At 37.6% G+C, this 14,185-nt stretch overlaps 4 protein-coding genes across 17 annotated transcripts in view; 2 read left to right on the forward strand and 2 right to left on the reverse strand.

Annotated features, from left to right (window-relative positions):
• Positions 1 to 582, reverse strand: part of LOC105184071 (serine/threonine-protein phosphatase 6 regulatory ankyrin repeat subunit A) — a 9,017-nt gene extending 8,435 nt beyond the window's left edge. For 4 of the 6 annotated variants that reach the window (XM_025297268.1, XM_025297265.1, XM_025297263.1 and 1 more), the window contains exon 1: positions 188 to 581. In XM_025297268.1, the coding sequence (XP_025153053.1) occupies positions 188 to 214 (27 nt within the window). In that variant the 5' untranslated portion in view covers positions 215 to 581. Of the gene's footprint in view, positions 1 to 187 lie in introns of all 6 variants that reach the window. The other 2 variants (XM_025297266.1, XM_025297264.1) reach the window with 2 other exon arrangements.
• Positions 583 to 595: 13 nt separating this feature from the next.
• On the forward strand, positions 596 to 6,289 carry LOC105184072 (protein MMS22-like). 3 transcript variants are annotated; one of them, XM_011142622.3, is made up of 20 exons: positions 596 to 873; positions 946 to 1,181; positions 1,309 to 1,440; positions 1,529 to 1,682; positions 1,760 to 1,945; positions 2,027 to 2,149; positions 2,253 to 2,456; positions 2,530 to 2,777; positions 2,903 to 3,003; positions 3,077 to 3,249; positions 3,335 to 3,493; positions 3,562 to 3,802; positions 3,936 to 4,164; positions 4,239 to 4,335; positions 4,428 to 4,625; positions 4,708 to 4,881; positions 4,954 to 5,316; positions 5,404 to 5,606; positions 5,697 to 5,885; positions 5,971 to 6,289. In XM_011142622.3, the coding sequence occupies exons 2-20, from the start codon at positions 967 to 969 to the stop codon at positions 6,023 to 6,025; spliced, it is 3,444 nt and encodes a 1,147-aa protein (XP_011140924.1). In that variant the 5' UTR covers positions 596 to 873; positions 946 to 966; the 3' UTR covers positions 6,026 to 6,289. The 3 variants fall into 3 exon arrangements, with proteins under 3 accessions (XP_011140924.1, XP_011140923.1, XP_025153047.1); XM_011142621.3 differs by having other exon boundaries at positions 967 to 1,181; XM_025297262.1 differs by lacking the exons at positions 596 to 873; positions 946 to 1,181 and having other exon boundaries at positions 1,509 to 1,682.
• Positions 6,290 to 6,356: 67 nt separating this feature from the next.
• Hmg-2 (High mobility group protein 2) lies at positions 6,357 to 9,971 on the reverse strand. 4 transcript variants are annotated; one of them, XM_025297269.1, is made up of 9 exons: positions 9,654 to 9,971; positions 9,378 to 9,530; positions 8,126 to 8,346; positions 7,863 to 8,040; positions 7,657 to 7,771; positions 7,419 to 7,580; positions 7,259 to 7,340; positions 6,935 to 7,150; positions 6,357 to 6,848 (listed from the first exon to the last, which is right to left on the reverse strand). In XM_025297269.1, the coding sequence occupies exons 3-9, from the start codon at positions 8,214 to 8,216 to the stop codon at positions 6,712 to 6,714; spliced, it is 981 nt and encodes a 326-aa protein (XP_025153054.1). In that variant the 5' UTR covers positions 8,217 to 8,346; positions 9,378 to 9,530; positions 9,654 to 9,971; the 3' UTR covers positions 6,357 to 6,711. The 4 variants fall into 4 exon arrangements, with proteins under 4 accessions (XP_025153054.1, XP_025153055.1, XP_011140921.1 ...); XM_025297270.1 differs by lacking the exon at positions 9,378 to 9,530 and having other exon boundaries at positions 9,654 to 9,970; XM_011142619.3 differs by lacking the exon at positions 9,654 to 9,971 and having other exon boundaries at positions 9,378 to 9,629.
• Positions 9,972 to 11,710: 1,739 nt separating this feature from the next.
• Positions 11,711 to 13,546, forward strand: LOC105184068 (serine/threonine-protein kinase 16). Of its 4 annotated transcripts, none has more exons than XM_025297329.1 (7): positions 11,711 to 11,814; positions 11,917 to 11,994; positions 12,100 to 12,334; positions 12,408 to 12,612; positions 12,700 to 12,854; positions 12,947 to 13,081; positions 13,169 to 13,546. In XM_025297329.1, exons 2-7 carry the CDS (start codon positions 11,918 to 11,920, stop codon positions 13,283 to 13,285), a joined length of 924 nt encoding a protein of 307 aa, XP_025153114.1. In that variant the 5' UTR covers positions 11,711 to 11,814; position 11,917; the 3' UTR covers positions 13,286 to 13,546. The 4 variants fall into 4 exon arrangements, with proteins under 4 accessions (XP_025153114.1, XP_011140913.1, XP_011140914.1 ...); XM_011142612.3 differs by having other exon boundaries at positions 11,720 to 11,810; XM_011142613.3 differs by having other exon boundaries at positions 11,724 to 11,789.
• The last annotated feature ends 639 nt before the right edge of the window (positions 13,547 to 14,185 follow it).

The following is a 14,185-nucleotide window of genomic DNA, read 5'->3' on the forward strand; positions in this document are numbered from 1 at the left end:
CAAAGTGCAGAAAATAAAATGAATGTAAAGTAAAGCAGTCTGCCTTGCGATGAAAACAGATGCCATCGAAGCGCAATCTTAACACCGCGCGCGTTTGATTCAACCCAAACGATTCACTCGCGTGCGCCGATAACGGAGGATACACGTCGAAGATTCGCTTCGATTGAGAGAAAGGAACGCGACATACCTCATCGCGAAGTTCCTGCACATTCATGTTGGCACGTATTTCGGACTTGTTCTAATCTCACAGTTGTTCTCTCACAAGAGGAGCATCATTGTCCACCGCAGGCCACCTGGAGAGCGAGTGTCACCGACGACGACAACGACGACGACGACGACGACGATGACGAGTGAGTGAGTGAGTCACCGTGTTCCGATCTCGGTTATGGCACCGACCTCTTTTCGGCCGCCGGTAGCCGGTCGGACGAAAGGATACGGAATCGAGCGCAGATCGTCGTGCCGAACGAATCGCTCTTGCACGGACGAGTCTCAGGGAAACGCGACACACCGTGAGCGCATCCTATCGCTGTATATTTATTGCTCGCGCGTGGCCAACCCCCGCTATCTGACGCGCTGTGCCTTCACTTCAACCGCCATCTTCGACTCGTGCTCTCGAACGAGATTTGTAAACAACAACGTGAACCTCATCTCGCGAGTTCTCGATCTCGCTGTTTCTCGATCTCTCTCACGGTCTCGATCAGTCTCGGTGATCGAGACAACGAGTCACGGAGAATGCCGCCAAAGTGCGCGAAAAATCATGTGCTAACGAGGAGAGTGTGAGTGCTTTCTCAGAATCCGGAATCTTTGTCGAAATCGTTTAAATGCAATTTAGATCAGTGGTCGGATCGAGACGCGAATCCTGCAGCCTTAATCGTGAGTACGAACATGAGCAATTCGTTATTTATTATTCAACGTCAATTACTGCACAATTATCGTACGTTATAGAGTAAACTGACAATCTTATAGATGAACTTGGATGCTATTTGTGACTGCGGGGGTAAAGTCAATGTTAACGACTGGCAACTGAACAGAGGTGGTTTGTTTTATCACAAAGAAGTGGATAATGTGCTTTTCCTGCAAACAGACTATCCCTTCTCTCTCACAGAAGTTAGCCTCTTCAATTGCGCCATGCCTGGAGCCATAGCTGTGATGAATCTTCAGCATCTCATTAATTGCATGGAGTAAGAGTGGATTTTTTTCATTTTCATGTCTTTATTGATTGAAAAATTTCTAGGGGACCTGCAGTATGTAATATATTTACCCTGGATCTGTGTGTATATATATATATACTTTTTTTTAATCTTGTAGGATGCAATTAAAGATATTACGTCGACACGATAAGCCTGTTACAATATCTGGAATATGCAATGATCGTGATTATTTCTCTGTAAGGAAGATGGTCTGTGAATTCATTTTATATTTTCGTACATATATGAATAGGTATGTTTAAAAAAACAACATTATTGATACGACATAATTAACTCACAAATAACTGACAAATGTCTCAGTTTAATTACATATATTATAGCATTAGATGGGATCTTAGCACATTGGAAGCAGCAATACCTGAAATCAATAAGGATATAGATACCTTATTTGACTCCATCAAGCGCTTTTTCAGCACATTACGTACTTTTCCAGATTCTACTTTACTATACGCAGCTTCTAACATTGGCAATAAGGTATTTAAAAAATACATATGTTTCCGGGAAGGCAATATTACACAAGACCGAATGGAGATGTCTCATTTTTGTTTTAGTGTAAACAACCAGAGTTTCATATGTATCATATACATATAGAGTTGAGATGGTTCTTTATCACATTGATATATGCAAGAACCACGTGGTACCAATATTCAATACACACACAGTTGGAAGAGCTTGAAAATACTTTTGCAATAGTCATCAGTGATTTGATATACGCTGCTTTGAAAGTATTTGAAAGGGTAAGCACGGTCAGAAAGAATTCAAAGCATTTCTATAATAATACAAATGTGTTGTTTCATGTTTATTTAATTTTCTTTTAGCTATCCTTGAATTGGACCATGGATCTTACACAGAAAACACCGTACAACTGTACATGTATACGGGAATTATGGTTGATGCTTCAAATATTCATCGATAGCTTGGAAGAAAGATTGAAAACCAAGGTAGAAGATTGTGGATTTTCAATAATTTTTTACTTACATAAATACTTAAATAAAGTGGATAAATGTGTGTGTGTGTGTATATATATATATAATGTATCTTCAGGTATTTTGGGATCATGTAAATATTTGTATCGATAAAGTATTAAACAAAAATCAAACTCAAGAGATGTCTTGGCACAAAACTATGGATTCTTCTTTGCCAGACTGTAAAAATTCCGAACTGTTCTGCATCTGGATAATATACCACTTGTCTCTGTTGTATGGATACAGTAACGACGGTGTATACTTACAATTTATTTCATCAAGGGTAGTACGCGATAAATTTTAGCAAAGGTGGAATCACAAAAAACCTCGATAGATAAACGTTTATCGATTTACAGATTAGATCTAATTACGAGCAAGTTGAGAAAATTCTTAAAGTATACGTCTGCAAAGGCGGAAAAGATGGCGAGAGGGATGAACTTGATACTGAGCTGAAAATTATAATACCGTTATTACACGATCTCATTATTAACTGGTGGCAGCCGCGAATATCGGTTATATCTTTCCTCTGGGACTGCTTCCACAAGAGATTGGATCAGCCGTTCCTCCAGCAAACTTCTGGACCTTGGGCTCTGTCTGTTGAAAAGTATGGAAATAAAGTGCAAATTCAAATGCACAGTCTGTGCGATACTACATTGTATTACAAAGATATAACCGTGTTCTTACGGAAACTCCCTCTTTTTTCTTTTTCTTTTTTTTTCTTTTTCTCAGAAAAACTGCCGCGGATATTTTGAAACAGAGCAACGATAGAATTGATGGCAAATTCGAGCAGACTAAGGAATCTAGCTACAGTCTGTTCTTGTATCTGTTAGGTAAACTTTGCGCAATCTTCCTGTGCGTTGTCTGTGTGTTCCAAAAAGAAAAAAAAAACGATTAATTTTTCAGGCACCTTTTTGAAGAAGTACAGCAAGACAGATGTAAAATATTGGAATCAGGTCAAGGGTCGCGTGTATACGAAATTTTCAAAAAGCAAAGTCGAGGAATTCTCCGAGAGTGGCTTGTACAATTTCATATCCTTATTTATTACTTTAGCCGTCTCTGCAGATACTACCAATGTAGTAAGTAAAAATGTGCGAGAGTTGCCATCTGTCGCACGTGTCGACAATATCAACATTATCAACATTCATTTTAATGTTTTCGCAGTGCTTAACAATGCTGGAACTCTTACCATCTACACACGAGGCAAATAATGAAAACAATAGGAAATACAATCTAGTTTGGAAGGGGAAACTGACGTGTTTACTGTTGTTCAGTGAAAAAGGATTGTCGTTTGATCCTATAATTGGCTACTTTACAGAAACTGTAAGCTCTATCGTCTACATGTCCATAAATATACGTATAAAATTAAGAAATCTTGATTTGTTTGATAGATCAACTTGATAAGTTGCCGTAAGGATGAAATATCTCGCTCCATGATGACAAACTTCGTCGACGTATTAAATAAGATTTTAACAGACAACGAGAAAATGGATCTGGGAGAACATCATTTTGTTGGCGGCTGGATTGATCGTTATCTCTTAGAATGCCCGAAAAATAGAATCAGTACTTTACTCGTGATGCTCGTCAATGTTTTCGAGATGTGCGTCACTTTACAAGTCTGTGGCAATTCAGGTTGGTATATGTTTATGTACTTTAGTAACCTTGTCGATCAAAAGTGTGTCTTTCGTGTTTCCTTCAAATCTTTCATATTTATCGCAGATTTCACGTAGGTTAGTCGATTATAATCGAGACTTGTTGCTTGTAGATGGTGCCAGGAAAATGTTAGATGCATTGTGGTGTTTCGTTGCTTCTAGAGTTCGTCAGCTTGTCTTTGATCCCGTTCTTACCGGTGATAATTACAAGAACATATCCAAGCTAGCTGTTATATTCACGCTAGAGGCAGTCAGAGATTCAAGCACTGCTAAGAAATATAAACATTCAGCAGTGTCTTTGTTTCAGCATTTCGCAGCGTCGATATTTGTTAAAGATATAAGGTGCGAATTGTTTGTCTGAAGATTAGCATTTCTAAAGTCGAAAGTAACATAGCAATACCATTATCACATTTCAGGATCACTCAGTGTTATTTAACGTTGATTCTCGAGGACAGCCAGGCTGTGCAAAACTTGAAAAAGGAAATCCCAAATTTTGATACCATTCTCATTCAAGTTTGTATTCACACACGTACACACACACAGCGTGTTTGCGATACGCCATGTACATTTTGAGAAACGGTCAAATCATCCAGAATATTTTCTAGGCCTGGATAAAATGTTCTATTGTTGGTTACGGCACATACAAGGAAGAGCTAAAGATCCTGCAACATTACATCACCGGTCTCGATGAGATTAAAGAAATATTTATATCGGATAATGATCTGCAAGAATTTCGAAATAACAGCAATGAGCCCATTTTAACGTTCATCATATCATTCATGAAAAAGCAGAATCTCTTAAAGGTACCGAAGGTCCCAACGAATCGACTATCATTGCTGCTATCTTGATCTAAAATTAAATTAATACGAGTGAAAAATTTCACAGTCTGAACAAGAGAAAATCCAGCATACTGGAAAATGTAAGGCATACTTCAAGAATTTGGAGAAATGGGTCCTATTACCCATAACGGAAGAGACAAAAGACTCGGAAGTCGCATTTTGGATTTACAGATGTCTCGGAACGTTGATACTCTGCATCTCACCGACATTGTACACCAAAGTAAGTAAGATTTAACACATTTGTCGATTGTCAAATTGAATTCTTATCTTCTTAGAAACTTTGTTTTTGTAGAATCAACCGAACGATATGTTGAGAACGCTCGTGAACAAAGTTATACTTGTACCTGAGAATTCGACACAGCCATACATAAAACAATTGGGAAAAAAAATATTCTCCATGGTGATACTCGGTCTAGAGAAATTGAACATTAAAGGTGACATATTACTGCAAGCGATGATACGAGATATCTTCGATCAGTACCTGCCGATTTTGATAACCGAGATTAATAACGGTGGCAATTTTCGAGTTTCCGATATGTTACTGAAGTGTTTCAAGGAAGCAAAGTGCGAATTCATGCGCTCAATCTTTGAGACGCTGATGTCGAATTTTTATAATATATCGTCCGACAATGTCATGCATAAACACTCCAATTTGGTACGCATAATAGCATCGTAATTATCTATATACAATACATAATATAACAATGATATGCAAATATGTCCGTTGCATATGTTTATACAGATAACTTGGCTTATCAAGACACTGCTTAAAGAAGGGAAAAAGTATCCCAAGTATACTGTGGAACACATTGTTCAGATTTGTTCTCCACACATCTTTGGGTGCTACGTGAAAGTTCACGATCATCACCCACACAAATTGCACACCATTGACTTCATCAGCGATGTAGTCAAGAGCCCTTACTATGAAGAAGATAGAATAATCAGGTGAACATTTCAAGATATATTTTTTGAAAGTCGATATTTCTTCTAACTAAATATTTTCACTTCAATGTTCAAAATTTTCGTATTTTTCAGAGAAAAATTCCAGGCTGCCGTCTCTACTATGGTGCAGAAATACTTAACGCTAAATACGCAACCTACGTTCGAGTTTATACGATCGGTCTTGCCGATAAAAAAAGATATGATAATCAGTTTGTTCCCGCAAATTGAGACTGTTGTATCGCAGGCAGAACAATACCGCCGACACAACGCGGTGTCCTTGAGGTAAGAATTATGGTTACGAATTTTTGTAAATAAAAATTATTACATGGACTTAACGCGATACTTGAAAATAATCATTTGATTTCAGGTTCATGTGGAATCAGTTGAAGAAACACATGCTGAATATGAACAACAGATCGTGATAAGGTTCAAAATTTATTAATAAGCGCTAAATATCTTCTCAATAATGACGATTTGGATCTGCTATAAATACTCTCAGATTCATTGGTAATTCAAGATGCTGTTTGATTTTATGGATACGTAACCATGTTCGTAAGCAGAAACACTTAAATTCACCTAGTATCAAGTTAAAATGTACATAGCAATGAAATGAAGTGAAATTATATGTGTATATGTATACATATGTATATCTATATACATATACATATTTACATACATACATACACACATACACACACACACACATTTATATATATATATATATATATATAATATATATATGTATGTATATACATATACATAAATAAAACATTCTCCTCAATCGCAGAAAATAGACATATAAAATAAAAAAATTTAAATTATTGTCGCGTATACGTCATAGAATCGCTAGAACAATAATCAGCTGTGATACGTATGTAAATCCGCTTGCGTAACGAGCGATCATCCGGTATAATAAAGATAAAGTAGACGAACGCGACGAACTGTCAAGATCAACACACGCATGTGCACACGCACGCACGCACGCGCACACACACACATACACACACACGTACACACATTCCCCTACATTCTCTCGTTACTTTCGATATGGATGCCTCGAGCGATGATGTTTCAACGATGTACTAGTCGTACTGCCGGGAGGCGATCGTCATCCAATTAATTCGAGACGAGATATGGCATTGCGTACAGCGTTACGTAGACTCTGCTCGGCATTGCCGTTCAACAGTGATTCCAGTCTCTCGAAGTAACCGTCGATATTTTGTAATGTAGCACCATTGTGCGTCTCTGCACAAATCGAAAGTATTTCGTACGATTGTACAGAAATGAAGCGTCGATTTACGAGATTTAGAATTCCAGAAGAGACATCTCACCTGGAAGCGGTATGTTGGCGAAGCATGTAGCCAGCTGCGAACGAAGAGTATCCAAATGACGTTGTAAAGCTTGATTGGTCGTCCGCTGCTGATAAATCTCGGATTCCAATTCGTTTACAGCGGTGTGCAGAGTATCGACGTGTAGCTGAAGAACTGCATTGTGACTTTCGTAGTCGGACGTAACTTTCCGCAACTGTCTTAATTCGGCCTCACAAGCTGCACAAACGCGCGAGACATTGTATCAATATCTTTTTGCGCTGTTTACTACATCAATTGTAACATTTTACATATTTTAACTCAAAATCTCTCGCTGCAATTTCCTACCTTTATTATGATCCAGGAATTCTTCTGTAAAAATAGGGATGTCAAAGCCGGTGAAATCATTATCTTTGTCTTGTTGTACATCCTAAAAGAGAAAGTCCGTTAGCAACGCCGTATTTTGTGATGGCAGACAGTCTTGCGTGTAACAACAATCTAATCGTACATTCTGCTCGGTATTTACGCCTGTGCCATTCCTCTCTTTTTTATTCTCGTTTTGCTTTTCAGTTTGTTTCTCAGTGAACAAACGATACGCTTCTGTTTGTTTATAGTCACTAATTTCACGATTGTAGCGTTCCTTGTCTTGCTCAGCCGCGTCTAGATATTGCTGCAAAAGATTCATTGTCCCTTTAACATCTCCGTCCATTCATACAATATCTGAAATATCTTAAAAGGCAGCAAACCTGCTTCTGATCGGATGGTAATGTGCTCCATTCTGCAGCCAGAAGCTTTGTGATATCTGCGAAAGAGAGACTGGGATGCTCGTGTCGGGCCTTCTCCCTTCGGTCATTTAAAAACCTGTACATTGTAAGACTTGTCGAAGACTGAATCGTTTAATATATAATTTAATCACTTTAATACATATGCGGAGGTATTTTCATCTCATTACCGAAAATAACCGGTAAGTGGTTGTTTTGGGGCAGTGGCATCTCTTGGAGTCTTCTTCCGTTTCTTTGCTCTATTTGTCGTATTGCTATTATTATTGCCAGTGGTATTCTTCTTCGTGCCATTGTCACATACAGTCAGTGAATCTGGTACCTTATCCTCTAGGCTCACTGGAGATTTATCTAATGAAGAATGCAGTAAAGATGTTTTGTTAATTAACTAATTATGTATAAACAGGTACGACATGAAATGACTTGATATATTTACTAGTATGTTCCTCCGTTTCCCCATTGTAAGCAGGCTGCTCAACTGTGCCATTGCTCTCTGGCACATCATTTGCAGCTGTTGTCTCACTCATTTTTCAATGTATTTTTCAACGTATATATTTCAATGTTATCGACGTTGCGGTCTTGTGATAAAACTCACGTTATCGATCTCAGGCAACAGCCGTTATATATTAACAGTAGAAATCTAAGTTTTTACGTGGCCTGCAGTCAGATGGGAAAAATTGTTCGGATTTGAGAATTTGTATCGTTCACAATTCGCAAGATAAAATTCAATAATTATACAGTTTACAGACCTCATCTCTACTATTGATTGATAAAGTTATGCTCGATCGACGTGTTCTTACATGAAATGAATGAGAATCTGACAGAAAAAAAGGTCGCTTTGCTTCGCGGAGCGAGGCTATTAATTGTTAAAGTTGACGACTATTTGGGTTATTACGAGACCTATCGTAGTAGTAACGATACTTTAGCGATACGAACATGCTCCGTGACAAAATGCGCATGCAAAAAGTGCGCGAGTTTGAAACGTTTGATACGTGTATATCTACTAAATCTTCACCTTGTATATCTTGTAAATCTGTGAGACTGTATAATTAGATCTAGTACATCTAGAATCTAATACATATATCTCGTAACCTAATCTAATCTAATCTAATCTAATCTAACCTAACCTAACCTAACCTAACCTAACCTAACCTAACCTAATCTAATCTAATTTAAAATCTATAAAATGTTTATTTGTTAATTTTTCTTTGGTTTCCTTTCTCATAGTCTTTTTCATTTTTTAGTAAAGTTGAGTTAAGTTAGAGTAAATATTTTTCATCTTTTTAAGTACAGAGAATCCGAAGACAGATAATCAACTTTACTTATTATTTCCATCTATCTTCAAGTTCCCTGTACTTGAAAAAGAATTAAAAATATTTAACCTAACCTAACCGTGCTAAAAAATGAAAAAAGGAAAAATGAAATTAGAAAATAAGAAACTAAAAAGAGATGAAATTAAATTATTGGAAGACAGATGGATATAATAAATTTTATTTATAATATATAAATATAAATTTAATGATATAGATTTTATTTATTATTTATAATATATATACATTAATAATAATAATAATAATACAATATATACATTAATGCTAATATAAATTTTAATTATCATCTCCATCTATCTTCGCGTTCTCTCTACTTTTACTGAAACGACAAAAGATATGTAACTTAGACAAACCTACCTCGCGCATTTTTTGCATGTACACGTGGCCACGGAGAACGTTTCATGTCGCTATATATCGTTGATACGTACGAGAAATTTCATAACCAAAGTACCAAAGTCGTCTTCAACAATATGCCGCATTGCAGAACAGAACGACGGATCAAACTTTTTTCTGCCCGATTCGTTCGTTTTGTGCAAAAATGTGTCGATTGAGCATAAGTTTGTCAATATTGAGGCTCCTAGATTGTACAAGTACCTTTCTTAAGAGGTACAATATATATATATATATACATACCACAAAAATTACTAGGAAAAAGTATATTATGCAGCAAACTGTACTGTATCAGCATTCGGCCGATCAATACCGTGATGAAGTTAAATTAGGCTAATCTGTCTAACTAATTAACGTTCCAGTCTCACAAATGATGCGACATGGCGACGCGCGTATGTCCACGGTTTATGTTATGTATGTTATGTATACAGCAATATAGCGATATCGGAAAAACTATACGCACATGCGCGACGAAATCTGAACACTGATCGTGGATGGGATAAAAGGTCTGTTTTTTATCGCTGAACTAGTGTACACTCAGGGAACGTAAAAAGAAATAGATATACATCTAGGAGTTAGTGAAAGGGAAAGAAGAAGAGAATAAGTGCAAGTTAGTGCAGCCAGTTCAGCAATAGAAGAAAACAAACCTTTCTTCATTCATCTCGGAATGCGTTCCGAAGATTACTAAAACAACGCACACCAACTATTAGGCCTGCTCGTTTTGTATGCACTGCTGAACTAGTGCGTTAAGTTAAAGTGAGACAAACATAGGTTTTCTCACTTCAACCTGCACCAGCAACAGCAGTGCAGACAAAACGAACAGGCCTTTACATGTCCGCGCGACTGTACGGTCGCGCGGACATGTAAAGTTAGCGGCACACGGTGCTTGTTTTTGTGCTGCATTGCTCGCTGGGTGAAAATACTACGTTCTGATTGGTGCATTTCCATCCATCTTTGGAAATGTACCAATCAGAACGCAGTATTTTCATCCAGCAAGCAATCTAGCACGAAAATAAGCACTGTGTGCCGCTGGCTTAATAGTATGTTTTTTTGCAACTTTCGGAATGCATCCCGACTCGAGAAGAATGGATGCATTCGGTACTACAACCGCTCACTGAGATTTTACATTTGATTGCTATATTCCTTTAGATTTAAAAATATACACTAATCATATGCAAGAGCTCACTGAGCGCTAAGTGAGCTGTTGCATCTGATTGGTGTATATTTTGAAATTTAAAGGAATATACCAATCAAATGTAAAAGCTCATTGAGCGCTCAGCGAGCGATTGTAGTACTGAATGCACCCATTGAGAGTCACTGCTCCGCCTGGGAAGCACGCCTGCGCAGTGACTCACAACGAGAGAGGCGAGAAATGAAATATACGCGGTGGGACATATTATAATAATACAGACTCAGATGAAATGAATACTCCAGCATTAAGTGGAAATGAGGGAACACAGAACAGACAAGAATCATCCGATGTAATGTCTTATACTCCGGGGGACATCCGAAAAAGGTAGAGATAAATAAACATGTTTGTGTTTTTAAAACAATACGAACTTAATTAAGAGAATTAAGCTGCATTACGATAATTACGATTTTATTATATATTTATATGTGATTTATTGTTTCAGCAACAGCCATCTTCTATAGCAGAAGCAATGATATGAGATACAGAAGCAGCTGTTACATAACAGCTGCTTATTATTATAATATGTCCCACCGCGTATATCTCATTTCTCGCCTCTCTCGTTGTGAGTCACTGCGCAGGCGTGCTCCGCAGGCGGAGCAGTGACTCTCATTCTTCTCGAGTCGGGATGCGTTCCGGAAGTTGCAAGAAAACGGGCACACACTATTATGTCCGTGACCGTACGCTGCAGCGACGAATGGCGCCACCGACGAGATACTACGGCCGTGTTCCAAAATTTACTGCCAGCGCTGAAAAGTTTTACGTGTGACACAAACTATATTTATAACTATATTTTCAGTACTGGCAGTGAGTATCGGAACGCGTCTAGTACGGCTGCGTTCCGAAATTCACTGCCAGTACTGAAAGTACATAGTTTGTGTCACGTATACTATAGATTTTCAGTGCTGGCAGTGAATATTGGAACGCAGCCTACATAAAGCCAGCGGCACACGGTGCTTGTTTTCGTGCTGGATCGCTCGCTGGATGAAAATACTGCGTTCTGATTGGTGCATTTCCGAAGATGGATGGAAATGCACCAATCAGAGCATAATATTTTCATCCAGCGAGCAACCCAGCACGAAAACAAGCACCGTGTGCCGCTGGCCTTAAAAGTGATGTGACAGCGCGAAGGAGCGTGAGTGAGAGAGGGGAATGAATCTCGTGTCACGTTTCCCAGATTTTCTAACCTGGTATATTTGACGTGTCAAAATGTTTGTATGTGACAATAGCGAGATTTCTCGTGAAATTTCTTAACGTTTGATAATCGTAATGATAAGTAATAAAGATGAATAGTTTAGGTTTAAGTCTAATTTTCAGAATGGGTTGTATATGCGCCAAAGAGACTGTTACAGTAAACTCCCGGAAATATACGATTCGCGAACATCTTGGAGAAGGGTGAGTTTGTTGAAATAATAATAAATGAGTTATCGCTTGCTCTACTACAAAGGAATTTTGCATCAATGATTAAAAGGTTTAAGTGAAAATTTTCTATTTTATAAGTGGATTTAGTACAGTATTTTTGGCGGAAGATACCGCGACGCACAAAAAATATGCTATCAAAAAGATCATTTGCCATGGACCAGAGGATCAACAATTGGCAATGAAAGAAGTGGAATATTACAAGCAGATAAAGCATCCTAATGTTATAAAATGCATAGATTCAGCTCGTGAAGGTGCAGCCGACCCGATTGTCAATACAACGAGCGAAGTGTTAATCGTTTTACCATATTATCACGTAAGCTGACATAATCTTCTAATAAAGGTAATAAAAGTTCCGCATGAACCTACATATGTTAATGTAATTTTAGAGAGGAACGTTAGCGGATGAATTAGAACAACGAGCTAAAAATAATGATTATATGAGCCCTGTGGATATACTTAATATTTTTCTACAAATCTGTGAAGGTGTGAAAGCATTTCATGAAGCTAAGCCTGAACCTCTTGCGCATAGAGATCTGAAAACTGCAAATATAGTACTTAGTGACGACGGAACACCAGTGATTATGGACTTGGGTAGATTACAACTCTGTTATTTTCTTAATATTTAGTTAAAATGCAGGCTTTTTTGTCACCATCAAACATCAATGATGAATTATATAGGCTCGGTAACAACTGCCAGAGTTCAAGTGTGCGGCACACAAGCTGCACGGACTCTGCAAGACTTAGCAGCTGAAAGATGTTCCATGCCGTATAGGGCGCCAGAATTATTCAATGTTGAAAGTTATTGCATGGTCGATGAACGAACAGACATCTGGGTAAGCATCAATTGTAAAATAAAATAGGTCATTTATTCAGACGCAAATGACTCAAGTATTGGATTCAATTATAGTTATTTTCTTTTTCTCAGTCATTGGGCTGCACACTGTATGCGCTGTGTTACTTTAAATCCCCCTTTGATACAGTTTACGAGCGAGGTGACAGTGTGGCTCTAGCTGTGATAAGTGCGCATGTAACATTTCCAGAAGGTGCTCCGTACAATGAGGTTGTTATGTATTGTGCTTTTTATATTACATTCACACGATATCAATTCCCCCGCCGATCTAAGATGTTGCGTATTTTTACTTTACAGGATATGCAGAGTTTGATCCTCTCAATGCTGAAAGTTAACTCGATGGAACGTCCATATATATACAGTGTGATAGAAAATATACACGATGCAATAGCTAAATTAGAAAGCAGAGCATAATTATATATTAATATATTTCTTACGGCGATCATTTATACTCAGCGATATATAAGAAGAAGTAAATTCGGTGACATATGAGGCCGAATTATCGGACTCAATTTGACGAGTGCAATTATCGAATTATAGAAGCCTGTAAGCAATGCGAAGGAGGATATCTGATATCAAAGTAAAAGGTTGCATTTGTAAATGGAAAGTTATTTCCAAAATTACCGAATTGAAACAAAAATTACAGAACCACGATGTTGTTATTTGTAACGGGCACTACAGAAATGAAATATTGTTAAGACGAAACATATTCCTTGTGTGTGTGTGCGTGTGTGTGCGTGTGCGTGTGTGTGTGTGTGTGTGCGCATGTATAATCATAAAGTTGTGTAAAAAGAAAAAATAAAAAATACTTTAATACATATATATATACATACATACACACACACACACATATATATATATATATACATTGCGTATGTTAAAACTTTTTTTTTATTTCAAAACTGCTAGTAGTTTAATAAAAAGTCAAGATTTTAACACTATATACTCATTGATGGGTCAAACATATTTTAATTTCCCAGATATACATTTCATAGATAAATAAAATTTATTTCTAGATAATTAAAATAAAGTATGTGCGGAAATATTTATTATAACACATAACATTTATTCATTGACATATACAAGAACTATATATATATGAAATTCTAACGAGAGAAAAATCAAGCAAATACTATCGACATGCGGGAGACGTGCAATCGAGGCAACGAAAGTATCGAGAAGAGAATCGATCCTCTGGTAAACGAGAGAAGCGAACATCGATCCATCGATTGCACATCGTTCGTGCTCGTGCTCGTGCTCGTGCTCCTTTGCGCCAGTTGCGGTTTGCGGTGGGTGAGTCTCGCGCGTAATCGG

This window comes from Harpegnathos saltator, unplaced genomic scaffold (assembly GCF_003227715.2).
Source record: "Harpegnathos saltator strain DR-91 unplaced genomic scaffold, Hsal_v8.6 scaffold174, whole genome shotgun sequence".
NCBI lineage: Eukaryota > Metazoa > Arthropoda > Insecta > Hymenoptera > Formicidae > Harpegnathos > Harpegnathos saltator.

Coding starts and splice junctions, on each gene's coding strand:
- Hmg-2 (XM_025297269.1), bottom strand. CDS start 8,216: ATGAGTGAGACAACAGCTGCAAATGATGTGCCAGAGAGCAATGGCACA. Junction 8,041..8,125: donor GGAAACGGAGGAACATACTA/GTAAATATATCA, acceptor ATTCTTCATTAG/ATAAATCTCCAGTGAGCCTA. Junction 7,581..7,656: donor TACCATCCGATCAGAAGCAG/GTTTGCTGCCTT, acceptor AATCTTTTGCAG/CAATATCTAGACGCGGCTGA.
- LOC105184068 (XM_011142611.3), top strand. CDS start 11,885: ATGAATAGTTTAGGTTTAAGTCTAATTTTCAGAATGGGTTGTATATGC. Junction 11,995..12,099: donor CGCGAACATCTTGGAGAAGG/GTGAGTTTGTTG, acceptor CTATTTTATAAG/TGGATTTAGTACAGTATTTT. Junction 12,613..12,699: donor ACCAGTGATTATGGACTTGG/GTAGATTACAAC, acceptor TGAATTATATAG/GCTCGGTAACAACTGCCAGA.
- LOC105184072 (XM_011142622.3), top strand. CDS start 967: ATGAACTTGGATGCTATTTGTGACTGCGGGGGTAAAGTCAATGTTAAC. Junction 3,004..3,076: donor TCTGTTCTTGTATCTGTTAG/GTAAACTTTGCG, acceptor TTAATTTTTCAG/GCACCTTTTTGAAGAAGTAC. Junction 3,803..3,935: donor ACAAGTCTGTGGCAATTCAG/GTTGGTATATGT, acceptor TGTTGCTTGTAG/ATGGTGCCAGGAAAATGTTA.